Source organism: Accipiter gentilis, chromosome 13 (genome assembly GCF_929443795.1).
Source record: "Accipiter gentilis chromosome 13, bAccGen1.1, whole genome shotgun sequence".
NCBI lineage: Eukaryota > Metazoa > Chordata > Aves > Accipitriformes > Accipitridae > Astur > Astur gentilis.
The window spans coordinates 19,699,390-19,724,784 of record NC_064892.1 but is presented as its reverse complement, the minus strand read 5'-3'; the positions used below and the strand labels follow the sequence as shown (position 1 = coordinate 19,724,784).

General features: G+C 37.1%; 1 protein-coding gene across 3 annotated transcripts in view; it reads right to left on the bottom strand.

Moving 5' to 3' along the window:
- Positions 1-25,395, bottom strand: part of DACH1 (dachshund family transcription factor 1) — a 366,571-nt gene that overhangs the window by 103,504 nt on the left and 237,672 nt on the right. For 2 of the 3 annotated variants that reach the window (XM_049815999.1, XM_049815998.1), the window contains exons 4-5: positions 12,575-12,747; positions 313-448 (exon numbers count right to left, since the gene is read on the bottom strand). In XM_049815999.1, coding sequence (XP_049671956.1) covers positions 313-448; positions 12,575-12,747 — 309 coding nt within the window. Of the gene's footprint in view, positions 1-312; positions 449-12,574; positions 12,748-13,286; positions 13,443-25,395 lie in introns of all 3 variants that reach the window. The other variant, XM_049815997.1, reaches the window with a different exon arrangement.

The window sequence follows — 25,395 nt, the reverse complement described above, 5'->3', positions numbered from 1 at the left end:
AAACGTTTACACTATATGTTCAGTTCTAAAACTAATCTAGCAAATTGCTTCCTGGCTGCAATTCTGTATTTCATAGCTCATATCTTTATGTTTAATATGACATGATGGCAGTTTATATCAGTACCCGTTAATGTAGCATCAGATATTATGATACTGTAAACTGGGGAACATAATGTTGGGAGATAGTTATTGCAGCTGAACTTCTGAACATGATACATATGAGATCTATTTAAGACGAGGGCATTTTGATTAGAAAAACCAGCTGCACCTAATCAAATTTAAAGTGGTGACAAGGAGAAGAATGTGACCTACGGATTCTGTCTGAAGAGCTCTCGGTCCGTGCAGGAGAGCTGGACACACTGCTGCTTCGATGAGAGGATGGATGGCTGCCAGGTCTTCGGCCCTCTTCAAGAGAAGGAGCAGGAGAAGGGCTGTCTGGAACACGTTCCTAGACCCCAAGAAAAAATAATTGCAAAAAAAGGCAATGTTAAACTAAACCTCTGTTTCCAAACATCACTTCCCTAAACTGTGTCTCCCTCCTAAATTACAACCTATTCTTTCCTCTAGTGAGGTGTCCAGGATTTGCAGAGTATTCTCAAAAGGAAACTTGGCAATTTTAGGACACTAGACCTTATGTTTTAGCATGCAATGTGAGTGCTGCTCATCCTGTCAGGCTTTTAAACTGCCTTCTGGACTACTTATAAAAATAAGGTTTTTGTTTTGCTTTTGAGTTTGTTTTTTTCCTCACTTTTATCAGCATGCTGTTGAATTGGAAATACACATTTTGGCTTATAGACTTTAGCCTTATGTGATGAGGAGCAATGTACTTTCGTAAATAAATAAAGACCAGACAATGCTGTTTTAGCTTATGCAGAATGTTACTCCACATTTTAATTTCAGAAGGGCTTCTTGAGCAATGAGATCTTACGGAACTGCTATGGATCATAAAGAAAATACAATCTTCCAACTGAACCAATACAGTAACATGGCTGATGAAAGTCCAAATGTCTGTTTATACAGTGGAACACAAACCTGGAATGAACCACACTTTTTGGAAGAGTGTGGGCGTATCACTAGCTATATCACTACTTCAAAATGGGGACAAATGCCCATTTATGTTTTTCTATCCAGGTGAAAGCCTGGCATGGTAGCCAGGAGGAGCTATGATGCACTTCAAGATGTTCCTTGATTTTGAAAATTACATCATGAGGACTGTGATGGTTTGAACTGCACTTCTTCTATGTGAGAACTGTCAGTATGTAGCAGATAGATATATCTGATATTTACACAGAACTTTCAGAGAAACAATAAACCAAGGGAGCTGAGTGCAGAATAGTCCTTTCTAGAAAATTCCCTATCTTTCCCTGCAGTTTCCTTTTTATTGCTGATAGCTCCCAAGACTCTATGTCATTGCTAAAATATGTGTGAGTTAGGTTCGTTTGGTCAAATAGTGATAAAAATAAATAGTTCCTAGAAGGGAAATCTATTGGAGGGACTGAAAATGTTAAACCAGGGGTTTTTTGGTTGTTGTTTTTTTTTTTCCTTTTGATAATTGAAATCCTGACTCCTAATGGAAAACAAACAACAAACAAACAACCCAAAGAAAAAACAAACAAAAACCAACTTTATACATTCAATTCACTAAAAGCTTTCAGTAATGAAATAATATAATTAGTACATGTTTAATAACACATATGAAAACTTGCTGCTGCAAATGCCTAAAAGTTTTCCTGAAAAGAGCATCACGTTCCTCACACAGCAAATCGCTTTTGCAGCAGTCATTATTTTTCATGCACAGTAGCTAGATGAATACTTATTTCTCTGAAGGCATTCCTATGAAACTTAGCAACATGACCATCTATAGTAATCAATAGATTCATTCCAGGTAAGCTTCATAATAAATATTTGCTAAACTTGAGATTCTGATTGCAAAGGGATTCAATGGGCCTGTTGATAGAGTGGGAGAAGACCTTTCAGAGCAACGTTTCAAGACATTTAAGTGGATTCCACTTTAATAGTCTCGGGTTTTTAAGTCAAAAACATTGATGAGGACAGTTTAACTGCATCATAGCTCTAGGCTTATTATGACTTTGATTGTGTTTGTATGTCCATGAACTGGGCGTTCAAGAGAAGGATTATAATGCAGATGTTTTCAGAATGTAGAAGATTTATTTCTTTAGATTTAGGAGGATTTAAGCATGCACAGCGTACAGATTTGGTATAAATTGGAACACAGTATATTTAATCATTCATTTAATATATAATTTCACTGTTTGGCATACAATGTATTGTTCTTAGAAGGGTTTCATTAAAATGAAATCCAGTGAGCACATAAGATTTGAATACAGAGCTGCAGAGAAAATTAATTTATTTAAACAGCTTAATTTGTTTATCCTATTTATTTATGTGTGCTTTTACAGCACGTATTATGAGATGGATAGAGCAAAAGGAATGCACAGGACAACAAAATATAATTACTGCACAAACAAAACAGATAATGAGTTTTAGTCACATTAATATGAGATAGTAGACAAACTCTATGAGAAAACTATATATACTGGCTTTATCGATTCATTTGTAAAATACCCTTTAACCCCAACAAAAGACGGGATTGAACTATGTAGAATTGGAAAATAAATTAATTTAATACCTTAACTCATTTTTTATTTCCTTACTTCATAATTCCACAATCAATAATATAGTCTACAGAACTTTTTTGTCTTTATCACAACTAGCTACAATAATAACAGGAAATGCTACTAATAGGAAATTGAAATACTCTGTAGTTCTAAAAAGTCATAGTGATAAACTAATGGTGCTGGAATATCAATATAAGCTGTCTTCCTTACTAGAGATTTTGTGTAGAAAAACGAATTTTGTATATGATAAAATATTAACTTTACATTTAGACTTCACTTTAAAATTTTTCAAAAAAGGAAATGTGCAAAAATGTGTTCAGTAAATAACTCAGATGATCAGAGCTATTTTGTAACTTCTGCAAAATGCCATTTTTGTGCAAGTAGGTCTACATGACACAGCAGAGAAATGGAATTTACTGTGTTATAATCCTGGCAATAGAAATCACCTAGGTTACTTTCCACTGTCCAGTATTTTTCCTAAAACTTGTCTACTCCCAGGACAAACTTAATTCCACTTCATTAAAGATATCTCTAGAGAATCTGGTGTTGGCTTGTACTGTAATTAGGCTCATAGCCTCACAACAAAAAAAACCCAAACAAATAAATAAAATGAGTGACTTTGCTAAATTAAGTATGAGGAGGAAACTGTGCAGGGTTCAGTTTGAAATCAACACTGAATGTAAGAATCTAAATGCAGTTTTGACACATGAGCTAGAGATGAAACTTCAGAGACACCTCTATCTAGGATGCTACATGAAGGGGCTCACCTTGAAGGTAAGTTGTCTCCCATTTCACTCAATTGAGATGTAGACAAAAAAGTCTATGGAGCCTCCTCCAAAACCAGATACCTACAGCTCAATTCATCTGCTCACATTTGAGCCATTTGAGCTACTGAAGGGTTTTGAGATGTCCACACCAGGTTGACAGACAGGACCTACAAAAGATCTGTTGCCTTCTGGAGTGGCAGCAGGATCCTAAAAACACTACCCTTGCACTTACTGGCTGATGAGCTGAATAGTTCCCAAAACTCTATTGACAATATTTACTAGAAAGCAAGAAATACGCAATTATTCATCACTTGTAAAACATAACTCTCGCTAGCTACCTTTTTTCTCCATTTTTTGCTTCCCTATTTGTTTCTACAGGTACTCATGAGTAAATAGTAGTGTGAACAATTTAGAGCATATGTAGCAATTTAACATGTGGTCAACCAACTTTTCAAAATTATGCATCAGAATGGGAAGCTATACTAAGCAAGGGACAACACACTCTTAAGGGCCAAATTTGAAGTATTCCTTGTCTTGGTGCTCTTTACAATCTGATCCAAATCATGCATCCTAAGCATTTAAGAATCTGACATTTAACTCCTCCGAAAATGCTCCTATCATATATGAAACTTTGACTTTAGGGAGCTGCAATGCCCTTTCCTGTACACTTACTCCACTGACATTACAAGTTACACACCCTCAATATCAAGTCAATTTCATAAATAACAGAAATGTTCTCGTGATGCTGGGCTTTTTTTTTTTTTTTTTTCTTGTAAAGAACAGGTAAAAGATTTTAACTGTCAGAGATTTTAACTTATGAGATTGAAGTTGTTTCTAGAATGATAAACCACTCCAATTTTGTTCCAGAATACCACGTATCACCCACAACATAACACTGCCTCAGTCTCTCCAAAGAAGTGTCTTGATGTACTTAACATTTTTCTACATTTTTCGAACAGGTCTTTGCATAGATGCAAAGACCATACTGTAGAGATCTCATTCCAAAAGTTCCTTTTAAGTAACTTCCTATTAAGATTTATCTTAATACATCAGTAATGGTATCTAGAAGACCATAAATACTTTCGTCCCTATATCATAAAAGTCTTTTTCTTCTTACCAGGTCACAAAGGTAGGTATTTAATGTTAATATCTTTTTTGCCTCTTTTCTTTCTGCTCCAGCAGCATGTTTTCATAGTTTGAAAAGTGCCTCATTACCAAAAGTCTTCCTCAGAAATACAGCAAAACGTAAAGTTGATGGAGTTCAGCTGTTGGTCCCTATATCACTATCCAGGAAAAGACATTTCAGGTAATATGTGTAGGATTAATCCTTCTGCTCCTAAGAAGGTAGACAAGGAAGTGATTTCTTCTAGGTTCTCACAACCTCAGTCTTTCCACAAACATTCTTTATTCTTTGCCATTCTGGTTACTTAGTGACAGAATTCTAGAATCTTTCTGACAAAGTTTGAATATGCCTACTTCCAATAACCAACTGGTTTGGCAACCACAGCCTTCATCTCCTGCATATTTCTCTCCTACAGGTATTTTCAGTTTCAGGTAAGTTTCAGTCTTACTGGAAACAGTAAGACTCATCTCTTGGGCTTAGTCATCCTTTAATTTTAGTCATGGGCTGAGCTCTAGACATGCAAGTATAGCTGTAGAAGTATATCGCTTGTAAAACTATTCAGCTGTCTTGATGCTTTTCAGTGTTGAACAAACTCCTTTAAGGACACTTGTACTTTAAGTCATTGAAGTGCAGAGGATAAAAAAACTTATTTTCAATGTCATACTTTTCAACAGTTTAGGTAACTTCATACTGAGGAAAGGATATATGACACACACTGTTAATTTAAAAAAAAAAAAAAATAAAAGCTTTTAATCAGTTTATAATATTCTGACCTTTCTGGGAAGGTGCCTGGCTTCCAAGCCTTTTTGTGGTAAAATTATAACAATCTTTTTCACAGTGACCAAAACACAGACTTCTTACTCTTCAGTTCCTTACTGACCCATTTTGAACTTCTGTGAGAAGGATTCCAGGAATGGCTATCTTGTAAAATTGCATACTTATTTGACATTGTATTAGTTGAATGGGTGAAATAAATGACTTACTTGGGTATCTTTTGTATTGCCTGCAAACAGGATATTTTGCTTTCACAGTTTAATTTTTCCTTCAGCTTTAGTCTAAAATGCTATGAGACTCCAAATTAATGTTTAGTCCTAAGAACTGTAAGATGAATTGGGCTAATAATTATTTCCTAACTTCCTCAAACACTACTATAAAATGTGTGTTATCAAACTGATCCAATATTTAATTTCTATTTCCTTATTTGCATACTATCACTAGCTTGCTAAAGATCTTGGTAACTTCCCACTGATGCATGTCATCTTTCTCACCTTGTTCTTACAGACATACTTCTAATCCTAATCAAAATTCAGGAGTTCAGATGTTTTGTTAATTGCACTATTGTTTTAAATAGTGGATCTATTTCTTATGAAGAACATAATCCATGGTATTTGCATAAGACTTTTTTTCTCTTTTTGTGAATATCTTGAACTTATAATTTATCTTTTGGACCAATTTAAGTTAACTTGATTTCTGTTTTACTTCTGCAATATTTTATTGATTCCACCCTGCTGTTCCCATCACAAGAATACTGATAATTGATAGCATAAAATATAGAAAGAGATCAACAGACAAAAAGACTACGAATTTGCTTGATTTTTATTGCTCTGTTTACTACAGGATTATTGGGAATATCAGCAGCAGTTAACTGACAGGAAGTCCAAACAGGAGACTCCCAAGTAATCCTTTAACAGTACTTCAACAACAGAGAACCAAATCCTTTGAAATCATGGGCAATTCATAAAGTACAGTGACCTAGGCAGGAAGTGAGTTTCATAGGATTGGGCCATTACAGAGATTAAAAACAAGCAAGCAAGCAAACAAACAAACAAACAAAAGTAGATACCTATCAATGCCATGAAAGAGCCTGGCTGTACTGGTGAAACTAGAGTAGCATTCCAGGTGTTGACAGTTTGGAATCATGATAAAGCAGGATCATTTCTGGAAGTGCCATGGAGCCTCATAGTACAGAATGCTGGATTTTGGGGATTCTCATAAAAATATCCTGACAACTGTTTTGAACCTGCTTCTTTTTTTGTGTGTATCCTTTCAGCTAATTTTTTAAATTATATTTTGCCTTCTAAATGAATATTTGGTCTAACAAACAAAATATCCTTCTAAGGTATACAAAAGCCCCCAGACGACATGCAAAAAACCTCTTAAAATTGAATTAGTAATTACTTATTAGCAAGTTGGACAGACTCTTCCTGCTTTTTTCTTTTTTTTCCTCTCTTCTTTTGAAAATCTAGTCTTACTCAAAAAGCAACCATTCAAGCTTAAGAAGAACCACTGGAAATTCACCCCTCAAAGTCAATCCAAACCATACACCCAGCCAAACACCAAGAAATCATCTAACTAAATGTCACGTATACTGCAAATATCTACATCTGAGCTAGTGACCCTAGGCTCATTTTTTACCCACACATTTATGTTTCCAAGATACAACTCACCTCACTCTAAAGTAGCTATCTAAAATAGGTCCGATGAATTATGCCCTAGAAGACATTTAAATGTTTTATATTAAAGCAAATTTCTCCCTATATGAAGAAGAAAACTTGATTTTACTTCATGTATCAGACTGGGGAAATGGAAGTAGCTTCACTCTTCATGCACTTGTGTATAGTATATTTTTCTTCACTGGATGTAATTTTACTCACTGCATGAAGACAGTCACATCTAAAGATTTTACAGTAAATCTGGTACATTGACAATTCTCAGAGTTTTCTCAAGTTTATAGAACAGGAAAATTCTGCTTTGTTGGTAATAGCAGCAAAGTGAAAGGGTTTTCTATCCAGGGTGTCTAATTGTAGTTTCAAGGTACTTCCTATGGTCCCTGTCTCCACAGGATGGTGTGCCAGCCAATTTTGAGAAAAACTGTATCTAAATATAAAAAAGTCATAATTTCTGTAACTGGAAAATAAGTTATCAGTAAACTCTTCTACACTGAAACATCTTATGATGGTATTAAAAGCCTGCACTAAACGCAAGGGTGCTCACACAGCATTTAGAGAAGACTTAAGCTGAAGCTTCTGTAGTCCCTTTGCTGCCCAACCCCTCCATGAAGTGACCTTGCTCATTTTCCTCTTAGGAGTCTGTTTCCTCTCAGGTCCACTCTCTGAACTTGCTCACCACCACTCTGACACAAGACGTTTAAATGTACTCTGTTGAGACTTTTAAATGTACTCTGTTCTGTCATTTCTGTATGGCAGTGTCATATTTCTTCTCTTTGGTTATTATTTGGTCTTTTTGGCAGCAATTATAGGTGAAAAACATAGGAAGATTAAATTACATCAATAGGAACACACACATATTGCCAATGAAAAATGAAAAAGTGAATGAATGTTAAAATAAAATTTCATATCAGAATAGGCTTATAAACATAGGTGTTTGTTTTTTTTAAAATCTGTCAGCGGCTACCTTGGTTAAATAAATTAATAGTAAATTTCTACTATTGGGTAACGGGGGGGGGGGGGGGAGAGAGGGGGAGAGAGAGAAACAAATTATGAACAAGTGTCACGCAACCAGTGCTGTGATATATTTAGCAAATTAGCAAAATTTAGTCTCATATATTTAATATGTAGTGGAAAACTGCTGTGCCAGTGGTCACTTTTTCAGCTGGAGGTATCAGTTTCTTCTGCTTTATTCTTAATTCTTTCTGTAAGTATTAGTAACATTATACAGATAAAGTGCAATTTTTGACTCTGGCAAGCTGCTCTGTTCTAACTTTACAATGTAGAAATATTTCAAGTTGCTATTAATATGAGGTATGTCCTTTATATTTTCATATATCTTTCTGCTGAGTGAAAAAAAGTGATGTAGTGAAACTGCTAACAAGCTGAGCCTTTGCAACCATGGGCAGGTGATGAAAGCCACCTCATGTCTAAAGCATCCCCAGGTCACAGCCGTCACACTCACTGCAATTCATTGCTGTCACAATCTGCTTTCCCTGCTTGTTGTTGCTCTCCTCTTATTCATCCAACTCATATATCTAAACATTCCATTACAAAAAGACATGTAATGTTCGTCTCATGTTTGAAAGGGCACAACACTCTTCTGAAATATAATTCTGAAGATTTTAGAGCTCAGAGTTCACTGCCAAATCTAAGGTGTTGCTTTGTAAGGCTTCCCTTGTAATTGTCTTTGTCTCATCTCCTGAACATACAAGGATAAAATGTTTGGTTAGTACATGAACTCAGCTTTATTCCAACTTCTTATCATGAAGAAATGAAATATTGCCCAGTAATAGAAAGGCATTTGAAGCTTTGTGAGTTTAAAGATAACAGCACTAACTGTGAACTCGGTGAATTGGAAGGAAAGGTCAGCAAGTCATCTACCGTGGCACTGTTCACAAAGGCAATTCTTCTATCCAATGAACCAGGTTGTTTATAATCTGAAGACTTAGATTTTCTAAGACTTAATTTTGTTCTTTGTTACTTAATTAGATAAGGTTACTACTGATTTACTTTTCAGAGTAGAGATTTCTCATAGGTATTCTAACTTGCAAGCAGAGTTTAAACTCGTAAACATCTTGTACTCTAATTTCAAATCTATGCTCTCATTTCAGGTTACAACTATGAACTCCAAGATGAGTGATTCACAAACTTTTCAAATCAACTTGTGGAAACATTGTTACTGAGGAAAAACATTTAAGTAAAATTAGGGTTAAAAATATGAGCCAAAAGATAATGAAAACAAAATGAAAAAGTCTAAAAAATGTGGCAATTACAAAAAAAAAAGAAGATATGATTCTAACAACAAACAGTTTTGTGAAAGAGAGCAACTGTACTATTTATCCATTCCTGTAAAAATAAAGAGAAAGGAGGTTTGACCTTCTCACTTACATCTATCCTCTAAGATATTTATTTTGATTGTGCCGTAACTTATTATGCATAAACTTTACATTGCCAGTGCAAGGTTCAAAAAGTATGCTGATTGGAGAGTTTCCTGCTCAACTGCTCAGTGCATATAATTCAATGGACACTAAAATCACAGCCTCTGACTATGCCTAGTGAGGAACAGGTAAACTGCCAGTGACATTACGTCCATGCTCATGGGAAGAAAATCCCCTTAACAATGACCTCATGCTTTTACGTTGCTGGGGTTTATGTTTCAATCCTGTTCAGTATTAAAAAATAGGAACATAATTACTTGGCCATGGTATCTCTATCCACATGACCATATTCATCTGCCATAGACAAAAACAGAGGACATAAATCTAGACATACATTGTACAAAAAAGGGGCTGAGGGAAAGTTCCCTTGCCCTTACAGTATCACTGAAATAACTATGTGCAGCAAGGTCTCACATTCAGAAGTGAGTTTTGGAAGGCAGATTTTGTCTTTATGTATTTAGCTGTAGTATAAATGTATTGTGGGCAATATGTCACAGGCCTTGACTGAAGAAGTCACAGCAGCACTTAGATAGTGTCTCGAGAAGGTTCTACCTAAATGTCCCAAAACTCTAACTTAATCATGCAAACTTCAAAAAATGCATATTTCACCCTTGAGTGAGCACTTTTCTAAATAGAACTCAGGTTAATTTGGCCATTTAAAAACACTTCATTGTAAATCCACATCTTTTTAATTTACAGTTATGTGCAAACCAGATGGGAACACAAAACCTGGTTTGTTAAATAACTTGCACAAGATGTTATGCCAGGAGCTGCGCAAAAGTTGGCAGCTATGATAAAGATTTAATTAGCATGAATACAGGATAGCTGAATTTTCAGAAATGACAGAGATAAATAGTGTAGATTATTAATACAAACAAATGCTTAAATATGCAAGATTTAAAAAAAATAATTATGATTTTCCAGTTACAAAGTGCTGCTAAAAAGTTTCAAACAGAGAACCAAAATTGCTAGGTACTTTCAAAATCTCACCTGGATTATAATGAATCTTGTTAAGAAGTTAAGGAACTCTAAGATAAGGAAATTTTTCTGGTATGGCACTGCCTATTGTTAAAATAATATACATAGTCACATGATGACAGAGTCTCCCTTCAGAGTCCAATGCTTTTAAACCTACTAGACAGGTTTAGATCAGATGAGCCAGAAGTTACTTCTCAGTTAGGTGCTTCCTGGTTCCAGCAATATTCCCATAATGTGATGAGTTCTGTGAACACATCAGGACCTACTTGCTGCAGAAGGAAAGCTTTTTTAGCATAAGAGCTATGTTGTACTTGAAATCTACCTGATTTTGGTAACTTGAGACAAAGATCAGTGGTCACATTGGGGTGTGGTCCCATAGACATATTTAAATGTAGGCCACTTAGGCTACTTTAATAACTATAACTAGCTTGTAAATCAACTTTACAAGCTAGAAGTCAGCTTGTCAAACTTTAGAAGCAGAAGGTTACCAATGCTCGTGAAGGTCAAATTTTATACTCTTACAAGCGAAATCAAATAGCTCACAGAAAATGAAAGAAGGGAAAATAGTAGGAAAAATAGTGAAAACAAAGTTTTGTTGCCATAGTAATTCATACTTGTCAGGTGTCATTTAGCATGTGCTCCATCCCAATCTTCATTTTTTAGAGACCTCTGTAATACCAGTGGTCACTGTTCCAATTAAGAAAATAAATTTAGAATTAAATAGAGCACCACGTATGTTCCAGAGAACTTTAGCATCATGTAACTCTTACTAAATACTGATCAAGTGAAAGTAGAAAAACAAAGGTGCAGAAATCACAATATAATCAAACAGTTAGTTAGCAGCAGATTGTTTATATTCCTGAGATATGGGCAAGAAGGCCATAATGGTGGAATCTAGCCTTGCTGACATAGCACCTAAAGAAACAATTCTTCTCAAACCAATGTCTTAACTCCCCATGTCATCAAAGGTGAGAAAGGGACGCCACTGAAGGCCTCCAAAGAAGATCCTACATTTGAAAGTGCAGGTACCCAAATTAGGCCATCAGACCATATTTTTCTAGATCAATAGCAACATAGATTTATTGACTTTTAACTGAATAGTTCTTTATGATTCTGGGCTTGTTAGCTTAAAGAGGACAGGAGCACAAGCATGTTGAATGTCCTAATAAGAACTCTTCACTCTGCTCAAATCATCATGAACATCAAAACTTTTGCAACTCTTGATTTGCAAGTCCAAGAGATTTTAAGTTTATCCATTTTTTGTCAAAGGAATTGCATTAATGGACAGATTTCCAACACAGCACTAAAATATCAAATAAGCATGCAAAGGCATGTCTATTTCTAACATGTGAATGTTACATAAAAGCACAAATATTTGTGTACTTTCTGTATCTCATTTATTAGAACTAAAGAAGTGTAACAGGTAAAATGTAGGTATCTAAATAAATGTCAAATCAAATTTTAAGTATCTAGTGGTAAGGGAGAAATGCCTTTAAAATGAAAACAGATCATCTTCAGTCAGAAGGAGAGAAGACTCCATGCCTCTGCTAAATACCTCTATAATCAGACTAATTTTGTTACAGGCAGCAAACAAAACCTAAAATGAATAGACAATTTCAGATATCAGATATGTCTGAGATATCTCTACAATACTACAGTTCTGGCCTGCAGATTACCACATCTGTTCTGTGCAACTTCATTCCGTTCTGTTCTGGGATTTGGCAACTTAGGTTCTGCAGAGGTAAATAAAAAAGCCTTTCAGCCTTCTTCAGATAATTTGCAGCATTTCAGTTCAAATGCTTAGATTTAGAAGTTGGAAGAACAGTCTATTCTAATTTAAGGAAGGAGTAATTTCTTCCTTGATATCTTGAGGAATGTTGCCATTAGACTACAGAATATGAAATAGGAAAAATCAGAAAGCTGTGTATTCTGCATGAAAATGCTTCAACTTGAGTACTGTTTTAATACTGATTTAGAGAAGGGGAGGAGAACTGAGAAGATAAAACTGGCCACCAGCAGCCTACTGTGTTCCCAGGGCTACAACAGTTGAGTTTCTTGACTTTATGACATACCTTATAACATTGACACCTACCCACCTTTATAAAACTTCTGACAGATGTGAGTGTGCTAGAATTTTGTGTGGTTGTTTTTTGTTGTGTTTTTTTTTTAATATAGTTACCTTAATAACAGATGTCTCAACTCTGGATGGAGGACTCTGCACTTGTGCTGCTGCCGCCATGTTGGCGATGGTGCTAAGGTGATTCATCTGGCTCATTGCCATCGTGACAGATGCTGGAGGTAGGCTCACAGGAATTAACGGGTGGGGCATCATCATAAAAGGAAGTTCCAATCCTGGTGGGGGAAACAAAAAAAAGGGAAATAGGTTTATGCATCTTTTTAAAACATTGGGGTTTTTTTCTCCTGATGGACAATATTCAAGTGATGAGTGACAAGATGGTTCACATTGCAGGACAAAGCAGGTATATGTCAGTTCTTTTCCGGGATATGCATGGGTAAGTCACTAGCAACCATGGAGGGTTTCTAGCCACAAGGAGAGGCTATTAGACCTCTTAGTTTGGTAATATCACTGTAATGTATGATAACATTGCTAAGCAATGGCTGTTTATTATCTTTTTTAATATCTGCTGTAAGGTGCCTTAGCAATGCATTATTATGCCACTGATGCACAGGTTAGCAGTTATTTTAAGTATCAATTTTATTGCATATGTATTTGTTCTCTATTGTCTCCGCTTCCTCTGCTTAGTACTTTAAAGGAAGTATTCCAATGTTCCCCACATCTTTGATTTTTCATAGCCTATTTATATAAACACAAAATAAAGACAGGAATTGGAAAACTGCTGATGTTAGTGCTGAAAGATGTCAACCCGTACCATTTGGCAGAAGGTGGTTCTGTTGAAGAGGGTTGAGAGGATGGCTAACTGGAACATTATGCTGTCCAGGCAAGTTGGGGTGGTTAACAGAGGCCTGTGATCCTTGGGTGGGGGGAGACTGAAGTTTTTCTTTATCCCAAGAACCATCACTGCTGCCTGTGGGGAATGAATATAAATTATTTGGATGAAGGAAGACTCCAAATTTTCAGTGTCTGAATTTGCAAGCAAGGCCAGCAATCTAACCTTTTTTGCAAGTGGCAATTTTTATTCTTTTTTTTTTTTTTTCCTTTAATATGTGGTTTGGGGGAAGGACTTTTGGTTTGTTTGGGGTTTTTTCACCCTAAGAAAAAGATATGTAAGGATAACTTTTTAAAGTTAAGAGTTAAAACACAAACCTGAAAGTATTACAGTTGTGCTTATTCACATGAACTTTGTGTTTGATGTATATTTTACATATACTTGTGCCATTCTTAGCAAGTAAAATTATATATTGCATTTGTTTTATATGTGAGAGAATATTTTTGCCTGCAAAATGTCTAAAAAAAGAGTATTGCCTCTTATGCCAATTAAAATTTAAACTGCAGTCATATTTCTTCTTGTATTTGTAAATAAATAAACTTTATAGGAAGTAACTAAAATTTTAATTTATTGAGGGCACCAACATGCATGCATATGTGCTTGGCTGACGATTCTGTTTTGTATATTCAATTTTTATTTCATATTATTAATTAAAAGGTAAGGGATTATTAATTGATTCCTGCAGTCTTCTAGTACTGGAAAGGACTAATAGCAAGGAACAACGTGGACAAGTAAGTGTTGAGAGAAGCAATAATTCATATAGTTGAGAAATACCCTTTTTCACTACTGCAGACCTCCTCATAAAAAATACCCACAGAATTAAACAGAAGGATACAATTAAAGGACAATACTAAAAATTAATGTAACCTTATTAATTTGTACATTTATATATAATGAAAAGTTTAAACTCTTCCAATCTGATGACTTATGTTATTCATGGTGCATATTTATGTGTAATGCTGAGACTGAGTATATGTATGTTTACACATACAAGGTAATCTATACACTCATTGTATGAGTTTATTTTCCATATGCAATCAATAAAAAATGTTTGAATATATTAATAAAAATGTATATATGCATGCATTCTCAGCACTATTAATATATCCATCAGCAATACATGATTACTTCCTTTTTCATATAGAGCACAATTTCACCCTCCTGACTTTGAAAGTTTCTACTTTCAGTCAAGACCTATTTAATCTATACTCAATTTGCATATTTCTGAATGTTTTTCTATGTACATCTTACTTCTTAATGAACAACAGGGCCTGAAAAACAACAGGACTGATACCACCTCGTCCCTACTTCAGTAGAAACGGGATTAGCACATTAGTCTTGACATTATTTAACATCGTTTCATGGGATGACAAAAGCACAAAAGTTGGTAGAATTCCAATTTAATTTCTCTAGATCTATTAAAAACCTGATTGTAAAAGCTGTACAACATAGTTTATAATGAAAAATACTCCATTATTGCCATGATTTTCTTTCCCTAGTTACTTCATGAAGACAGTTAAGGCTCAATATAAATTCTAACTCATTAGCTCAATACTGTCTCAATCCCAGTGTAAATTGTTCAGAAATAGGTAATGAAAATTCAGTCCAAACTCTCCCGCAATCAAACAAAGCAATTTTATGAAACAATGAAAAGAATCAATTATATGAGATACTTTTATTATTTTACAAGAAATTGTCACAACCTTTATGCAGTGTACATAGTTGAACTGGTTAATACATGACTTGAATCTCATCACCTCTGATAAGTGAACATGTTTTCTTGTATTCTGAGAACTCAGAGACTCTCAAAAAACCATGAGCCTACTTTTCAAACACATAGATAATTGAAGGACCTAAATCTTAGCTGGCAAAAATATTTTTTCCTTCTGATTTTATTTTCTCTGATTTTTTGCTTTTTGCCACTGTGGCATACATATTTCACTTATTTTCAGTATATTTCAAATATGACTCTGGAAATAAGAGTTACACACAAAAACTGAGTTAATCTCACTTAATTTTAGCCAAAATGTAGGTGTTGATACAGATTCAACAGAGAAAGGCAGGTAGTTCCAAGTGTTTATTCATCCTATCTTAGGGCATATGTCCATAAAATAATAAAGCCAGTTTTATGACACTTCAGGCTTCATTAAAAAACAACCACTGAAAATCATAGAATCACAGAATCATTCAGGTTGGAAAAGACCTTTAAGATCATTGAGTCCAACAGTTAACCTAGCCCTGCCAAGTCCACCACTAAACCATGTCCCTAAGCACCATGTCTACATGTCTTTTAAATATCTCCAGGGATGGTGACTCAACCACTTCCCTGGGCAGCCTGTTCCAATGCTTGACCATCTTTTTGGTGAAGTTTTTTTCCGAATATCCAAACTAAACCTCCCCTGGTGCAACTTAAGGCCGTTTCCTCTTGTCTTGTCACTTGTTACTTGGGAGAAGAGACTGACCCGCACCTCACTACAACCCCCTTTCAGGTAGTTGTAGAGAGCGATAAGGTCTCCCCTCAGCCTCCTTTTCTCCAGGCTAAACAACCCCAGTTCCCTCAGCTGCTCCTCTTAAGACTTGTTCTTTAGGCCCTCCACCAGCTTCATTGCTCTTTGGACACACTCCAGCACCTCAATGCCTTTCTTATAGTGAGGGGCCCAAAACTGAACAAGTATTCCAGGTCCGGCCTCACCAGTGCTGAGTACAGGGGGACAGCCACTTCCCTGCTCCTGCTGGCCACACTATTTCTGATACAAGCCAGGGTGCTATTGGCCTTCTTGGCCACCTGGACACACTGCCGGCTCATATTCAGCTGGCTGTCGACCAGCACCCCCAGGTCCTTTTCCGCCAGGCAGCTTTCCAGCCACTCTTCCCCAAGCCTGTAGCGCTGCATGGGGTTGTTGTGACCCAAGTGCAGGACCCGGCACTTGGCCTTGTTGAACCTCATACAATTGGCCTCAGCCCATCGATCCAGCCTGTCCAGATCCCTCTGTAAAGTCGTCCTACCCCCAAGCAGATCCACACTCCCACCTAACTTGGTGTTGTCTGCAAACTTACTGAGGGTGCACTCGATCCCCTCATCCAGATCATTGATAAAGTTATTAAACAAAGCTGACCCCAATACTTGTGACTAGATGCCAGCTGGATTTAAATCCATTCACCACAACTCTTTGGGCCTGGCCATCCAGCCAATTTTTTACCCAGCAAAGAGTAGACCCATCCAAGCCATGAGCAGCCAGTTTCTCCAGGAGAATGCTGTGGGAAATGGTGTCAAAGGCTTTACTACAGCCTCTCCCTCATCCACTAAGCAGATCACCTTGTCATAGAAGGAGATCAGGTTAGTCAAGCAGGACCTGCCTTTCATAAACCCATGCTGGCTGGGCCCGATCACCTGGGTGTCCTGTACATGGCCATGTAATGGCACTCAGGACGTTCTGTGCCATAACCTTCCCTGGCACCGAGGTCAGACTGACAGGCCTGTAGTTCCCCAGATCCTCCTTCTAGCCGTTCTTGTAGACAGGCATCATGTTTGCTAACTTCCAGTCAACTGGGACCTCCCCAGTTAGCCAGGACTGCTGCTAAATGATGGAAAGTGGCTTGGAGCACACTTCCACCAGCTCCCTCAGCACGCTTGGGTGGATCCTGTCTGGCCCCATAGACTTGTGTGTGTCTGAGTGGTGTAGCAGGTCACTAAGCATTTCCCCTTAGATTACGGAGGTTTCATTCTGCTCCCTGTCCCCGTCTTTCAGCTCAGGGGGCTGGGTACCCAGAGAACAACTGGTCTTACCAAAGACTGAGGCAAAAAAGGCATGAAGTACCTCAGCCTTTTCCTCATCCTTTGTCACTATGTTTCCCCCTGCATCCAATAAAGGACGGAGGTTCTCCTTAGACCTCCTTTTGTTGCTAACGTATTTATTCAAACATTTTTTATTGTCTTTTACAGCAGTAGTAAGATTAAGTTCTAGCTGGGCTTTGGCCTTTCTAATTTTCTCCCTGCATAACCTCACAACATCCTTGTAGTCCTCCTGAGTTGCCTGCCCCTTCTTCCAAAGGTCATAAACTCCCTTTTTTTTCCCTGAGTTCCAGCCAAAGCTCTCTGTTCAGCCAGGGCAGTCTTCTTCCCTGCTGGCTCATCTTTCAGCACATGGAGGTGGCCTGCTCCTACACCTTTAAGATTTCCTTCTTGAAGAATGTCCAGCCTTCCTGGACTCTTTTGCCCTTCAGGACTGCCTCCTGAGCGACTCTGTCAACCAGGCTCCTAAAGAGGCCAAGGTCTGCCCTCCAGAAGTCCAAGGTGGCAGTTCTGCTGACCCCCCTCCTTACTTCTCCAAGAACTGAAAACTCTATTATTTCATGATTGCTGTGCCCAAGACGGCCTCCAACCTCCACAAGTCCTTCTCTGTTGGCAAACAACAGGTCCGGCGGGGCGCCTTCCCTGGATGGCTCACTCACCAGCTGTGTCAGAAGGTTATCTTCCACACACTCCAAGAACCTCCTAGACTGTTTCCTCTCTGCTGTATTGCATTTCCAGTAGACATCTGGCAAGTTCAAGTCCCCCATAAGAACAAGGTCTAGCAATTTTGAGACTTCTCCCAGCTGCTTATAGAGTATTTTGTCTGCCTCTTCATCCTGGTTGGGTGGTCTGTAACAGACTCCTGCCATGATATCTGCCTTGTTGGCCTTCCCCCTGATTCTTACCCATAAACACTCAACCCTATCATAACCATCATTAAGCTCCAGACAGTCAAAACACTTGCTAAACCTACAGGGTTATCCCACCGCCTCTCCTTCCTTGCCTATCCCTTCAGAAGAGTTTATAGCCAGCCATTGCAGCACTCCAGTTGTGCAAGTCATCTCACCGTGTTTCTGCGGTGGCAACTATATCATGCTTTTCCCACTGCACAATGGCTCCCAGCTCCTCCTGGTTTTTGCTGATGCTGTGTGCATTGGTGTAGATGCACTTCAGTTGGGATATTGATCCCACCACCTTTTTTGGGGGGAGAAGCTCTAATTCCTACATGACCATTCTCAGGCACTTCCGCGGTTTCTAACACACCAATAACCTTTGTGTCTTTGCTGCTGCATGGATCTCCATCCCCTTTCTCCACTGAGATGGCAGACCGAAGGAGCTTGCATAGCACACCGTCCCTCAAATGTTGGCATGCTGCCCCCAGGCTTATCTCTAGTGAGCCTGGTTTTATCCCTTTCCCCCTTCAAGTTTAGTTTAAAGCTCTTTCAATGAGCCCTGCTAACTTCTGTGCAAAGATCTTTTTCCTCCTTTGAGACAGGTGTACCCTGCCAAATATAGATATATATGTCATATATATAATGCATAAATATAGATTAGTAATTATATGAATAATTGTTAATATTATAAGCAAGGTGGATGTTTGCATTTTATAGGGCTGGTGAATTCCCAGTAATAAGATATTTTCCGTATTTATTAGCAAGGTCATCTACAGTACAGTTAATTTCACGTTACACACTGATGTTCAATATGGAGATGGAGTCAATTCTGCTGTGACCCTTCCTAACCTGGTCACAGAATTTTGCACGGTCAGTCATAGATTGCCAATTATGGCACTGCTTATGTGGCTCAGAAATTACAGCTTTTCTAAATCAGTACCCCCTTCTGCCTCAAAATTACAGTGTCTATTGTTTTAGAGTGGTATCGAACCAAATAACAAATTGGAAGAGAGGATACAAGCTTCAGAAAGCTAAGTATCGAGGCTTGCATTTAGGCAGTGACAGATTCTTTAATACTTGTAGTCTGGCATCATCTGTCAAGATTTGTTTACAAGGAAAATGATTCATAGACAGAATGCAATCCATAACATTAGAAACCACTTTCAAACTACAGGCTGTTGCACTCCTGAACACTTTAAGTGGACAGACACAGATACAAATAGTCTTGGCCATTTGCTGTGTTTTTCTTATGTTAGTTAAGCTGAGCAATTTTCCTCTTAGAGGAAACAGTTATTTTCATTAATGTCAAAGCGAAATAAGTGTTATTCCTTAGACACTATTCACCGTCTGCACAACAAAGTGCAAGCTACCAGTTCTGTCGCTTTTTACATTTGATTTTGATTTAATGTGTACAGTGGTTTCAAAGAGTATTAAAAATCTGTTGCCTTCTTCCTCTCCACTTGTTGCCCTGCTGGAGGCTTATGTTTTTCCAGTTTCCATCAGTGGTTGTCAAGTCTTTGTAATAGGATTAAAAGCTTGGACACCTGATATCCCTGGGTGCTGCAGTTCACCCTCATAAAAGCTGTTTGCTTTAAATTGAGAGAAAATCAGTTTTTAGTGGCATAATTAATTAAATTATGCAAAGTGTTCCAGATTCAGCATAACACTTTCTGAAGCAGCAATTGGAAGCTCTACATTGCATTCAAACTGCATTTCAATTGATGCTGCACTAGGCTGACCATAGAGTAGCATTTTCAAGGCTTTCAAGCACAAGGGATCCAATTTTGAAATGCAAATGCTTAATGTTGAGTGCTCAAACCCCATACATGTGCACTTGAATAGGCAATTTGGTAGCCAGCTACGTATTTCATGTGTGATAGTGCTAATACAAGCACTCAAAAAATTGAAATAGAAGTTCCAAATATAAGTACACGTGTTTAAGAACTGGGCTCAGATTGTCTCACATTTACTCATCATGGACAACCGATGGAATAAAAATGACAATACATTTTTGTAATTTAAAAGGCAGACTACAGAATTCAGTGTTTTCCCCATCACTAACATTTCAGCACATATTTTCCATAATGTGAGTTACCTTCTCCCATAATCAGCGGTTACACAACAAACCATTATTTGTACACTGAAGTGGGTCTGTAAAAGCCTGATGCCTGGATTATTTGTATTCATTAGTAGCACAATTAGGTAGCTAAGGATGGTAATAATAAATGAAAACAATTCTGGACTAGAAGGTAATGCAGCCAAGAAAAAGAAAATGAAGCAGAAAACTGTACAATGTCAGGCTCGCAAACAAACTCTGATCTAAACGTACCAGACTCATTTTTACAATCACATCTCTTATTTGCTTACTCCTTTTCCTTTCTCATTCTGTCCCCATTAGGATTCTGTTTGCCTAAATTTAGGTTCTGACAATATGAGCTGAGCAGTTTAGTTGCCCTGATAGTCAACAAGGATCTTGCCAACAGGCTCTGTGGGAGATAGACCTATCTTTGGTCAGCTGAATCTGAATCTCCTGGTTCCAGGGACTACAGGGACCCTTCTCCCAGACTCAACTCAATGGCCTAAACACACAGCACCTGAGATGGCCAAAATAATTTGAGTCTTACAGGGTTGGTGAGTACAACACAGCACCTGCAGGAGACCCCATGGCTATCTGGAGATGTAGATCAGGCAGGATACTCAAGGGTATCTAAGATAGTAGCATATTTCTATGTCTAGGCAACTAAGCCAAACCTTTCTTGATAATAGGTGGATTTTGGAAATTAAAATTAGGCTATCTGCCAGGCCCGCAGGTCTTCCCATTCCTTTCATGTGGAAAACTTGGAAATTTTATGGCATCCCAGAGACCACTTCAAGCTTGTCTTTAGGCAAGTGAATCCCAGTCCTCGCTCAGGGATGGTTTCAGGTACTATTACATACACAAACAATATCACATAGCAAAACCACAAAAAAGAACCTGAGTTTCTACTAGCAAACCACTACTTTTTTTTTTCTTTTTGTGTACTACTGATCTTTCAGTCCCCTAATCTTGCTGTTATCTTCTGTGTTTGCTGAAACAATTTGTATCACAGCAACAATTACCAAACAAAGCATCAGTATCAGCTGTGTTGGCTCATTTTTCTTAAGTGGACTATTCACTATCTAGGCTATTTATGTCCACTGGAAAATATGCATAATCAGTGTGCTAAAAATTGGTAATCTTAGCATCCTAACAGTGAGAAAACCTCTTCATATAACTGTCCAAATCAAATCCTGCTGTTTTAGAATTCGAATTGCTATACATTTGTGATTCCATGTTTGTATAATTCAGTCTCCTAAAATCAGCTGTAGTACATATCTGCAATATATGAGTGTTGTGAGACTGTATAAAGTACAGACATCTACAGATAAAGGCACTTTTGTAAGAAAGACCTCTATGTTACTGCTACATCATTAAAAGCAAAATGATCTTTGCCATATGTAAACAGTATCTGTCTCATATTATTGATACTTAAAAATAAATAAATACTAATACCTCTTCTGAGATCACAAAGTGATCAGGAGAGCAAGTACTATGACACAGGAAAATAATAAGTTTCCCAAGACTTCTCTGGAACACTGTGCATTCTGCTCTCTATAAGGATTTTTCTTTTCTTTTTCTCCCCCTCACAAAGCCTTGCCTTGTTATTTTCTGGTTATATAATCAAGCTTATGCTCTTAAATAGGCCATGAGCAATGCAGCCTGATAATTGAAAGTTTTTATAATTTTCTCTAACGTAGTGTGCTTACTGGTCTGTTATTTGGAGTTCTGCTATTGGCATGATGGAGCACAGATAGGTATAACAAATTCTGGGGAAAAAAAAAAAAAAGAATAAAAAAAAAGACTATTCTTTGATAAACGTTTTCCCATAGAAATACATTAAGGAGAAGCCAAGACAACCTTTGAAATCACATACAGTTTCTTCTTTGCAGACAATAGCAATCAGAAAAACAGGTTTTAGCCTCAATCATGTTGACTGCTTTATTCACTGTCTTAATTTTACTGCATAAGTTTTTCTTGGCAATGGCAGAGAAATGATAACTGCACTTTGCACTGTAAGCCAGATTTGTACCCACTTTACTCACCCTTTCCATTTTTATGTTCTAATAAATAAAAATTGCAGTACAAACTGGTATTTCCAGGAAATAAGATGGAATTCTACATGCTGAATATCAGAGTATATGCTTAATCATGAATCAGAAAATACTGAAAGCATATAAACTAATAAGTGAAAGAATTTCTTTTTACAGTGACAATGAATCCCATGGAATATATATGTTATATTTTATACTAATCCTTCATTATTTCACCAAAAAGATTAACACAGGAAAAGCTTTTTTAAAATTTAATTTAATGAATAATGAAACTGTCCAACACAAGTCAAAGCTCAGCAACTCAGTTACAGGCTGTGTGACATTTACCTAAAAATAGATTTTCCATTTGTCTCCTTTCACAAATACCTAACTTGTCCTCATTTCATAGCTAATATAGAGTTTATTTTTATGGTCACATGATTTTATAAGATAAGAGTGCAATTTAGATATGTAGAAGTAAATTTATGACATCATCAAGAAATAAAAAATTAGATGCAGTTGTATGCATTGTATTCAGGAGAATAATAACTGGACAACATATTACTGGCACACCTGGGCAAAAATGTTAGTTTCAGAGCAGAAAGCTAGAATTACAGCTAGTCCCTTTATGTAGTTTTTATAATACGAAGACTAAAGAGCTATCAGAAGTCAACCAAAATCAGCAGAAAACTACATTTTCTTTATCTCTCTTTCAACATGATGAACATCACAAATTATTTAGTGAACATCTCGCTTACAGTTGTATGTGCTTATTCATAAAAAATTCCTATTTAATAGAAAATTAATACATTACTACATATTTTCATTGTATTTAACTGTGTATATGAATATTTTCTGTACGCTTAAGGAACACATAAGACAGAACATGCCCTGCTGAGTAGTATATAACTTCATGTTTAGAACATTTTCTGGGAAATAGGGATTTAAGTGGTTTTAGCATAAGATGCCCTGTTGCTTCAGTTTATAAAGAAAGAAGTTATCCTCATTCAATTTGTTGCTCCGTATAATCAGTATAACAGGCTTAGTATAATAGGCTTTGTTTTTAGTACAGTGGCAACTAAACCAGACAGATCCAGAAACCTGTCCAAGGAGAAAGATGCAGGTTTGAGCTTCTGAGTGACAGCACTGTGGTTCAGGCCTATGGGCAAGCGCCCAAGCTTTGCCAAAAATAGGAATTTGGATGGGAGTTTGTGCTTAAACTGGTCTGATGTAGGCAATTCTTCAGTTGGTGTAGACCACGACTTCGGACCCTTACTACCCCTAGTCTGAGTTTTACAGCATCTAATTCTACATTAGCAGTGCTCAAAACCAAAAAAAGCCAACCAAAGCGATACACCATATATTTAATCAGTAACTTGTCTTCCTCCCTTTCTTTATCTTTACTAAAGAATTATCTCAAATGACCCAAAAAGTTTTAAAAAATAGTAACCTAATTACTGTCCCTTTAATTCAAAAAGAAAAAACCTGCAGATTTATCAGTACAGCTGATAGTCCTGTAATACAATAACCTAACAGAAAAAAAATAGTAGAAAATCCTCAGTAAATATACTGCAGTGCAAAAAGTATGCATAGATAAAGTGCATAAAGTGAGAATCCCAAGTTTCCTAGTGTCTTCTGTAAATAGAAGGACACATACCATTAGTTTGACCACACTTTGCCCCACCTGTTTCAGTTGTGATACAATACAGAAAAATAAGAGATGCAAGATACACTGGGCTTAAAGCATTGACATTAAAAGCGAGAAGGCCTCTGTAAACTCATGTTCAGTCTATTCAGAAAAAGATGCCCCGGGAATAAAAATGCAGACCAGGGAGGTTGACATATTACAAGTAATCATGTTTATCGATGATTTAAAAAAAATAAATTGCTGAACTAAAGACGAATATTTCAATTTCCAGCACAAACGCTGCACAAACTCTTAACAGTACGTGGGTTCTAATAGGTTGCACACAGAATACTTCCTTAAACATTATTCTTCAGATTTTTACTCATGGATTTTTTTAGTTGTTTTCTTAGAAACATTATTCTTCAGATTTTTACTCATGGATTTTTTTAGTTGTTTTCTTAGAAAACAAGGCTAAATTACCAAAAATCAGTCCTCATTAATAAACAGATTAATATCAGTCTTAAGCAAATTTGATAGCAAGGTCTCACAGCAATTACATCCCTATGCTCTCTGGGAAAAATAACCACAAGTTTGCTGCCTGAAACCCCACCAGCTGCAACAAGTTTCAGACACTCTCCAGAGCACATGGCTGTGTTTTCCGTTCAGGGAAAAGGAGACATGTTTGCCCAGATCTTGGCTTGATGTGCAGCACGGGGCTGGACACACCCTGCCCCAGGAACAGAGGTTTCCAAATTGATGCCGTGTCTCTTCCACACTAGAAAACTGCTGCAGGAAAGCCAGAAGATTGCATGAGTTCTGAGGCTTGTAGAGCCACCTCCTCCTCCTTCGGGAAGCAGGTGCTAACTCAAATCTTAATCTTGAGTTGCCTGTACGGCTTTGATTTAGGTTTCTCATGACCATTCTGATATAGTCTATCATTTTTAGGTCTTACATAGTCTTTTTGCAAATTTGCAGCATGTAATAGGCTCACACTTCAAAGGAATCCAGTGATAATAATTATAATAACTATAGTAATAACTAATTATAATAATAATAATTATTATTAAAAATGCCCTTTTTCTAGCTTTTAGATACACAAGTTCACCGCCTCAGTGTTATTTGAACACATATGTATGTATCTGTGTGTACATCTCTACCTTTATGCCACACACACACACACACACACAAACCACACATGTAAATACATAAATGGTACAATTGTCAGCTAGAAATTTACTAAAAAATATCCTTTTTTCATACACTTGGCTTTGTATATGGAGCAAGTATGTCAACCAGTTCAAAATCCAGTATGCTCAGCATAGCAAGCAAAATCATACCGTGAATCATGCTTCCTTCATTCAGGTTTAACACATATACTATCTTGTGTTCACCACAGACTAAGAATCATTATTCAGCTCAGCTGTTATTCAGTACTTCATTATGCTACAGTAACTTCATAGTGCACTTAAGCCTTTAGGTTTTTTTTCTGTATTTCCATGTCCCAAGACAGATGACCGTGACATTCCGTTACTTAAAGAACAAAATCTTATATAAGAGTTCACGGATCCCGAGTCTTGTTTCTGGACTGCTGAAACTGTTCCTGCAAGT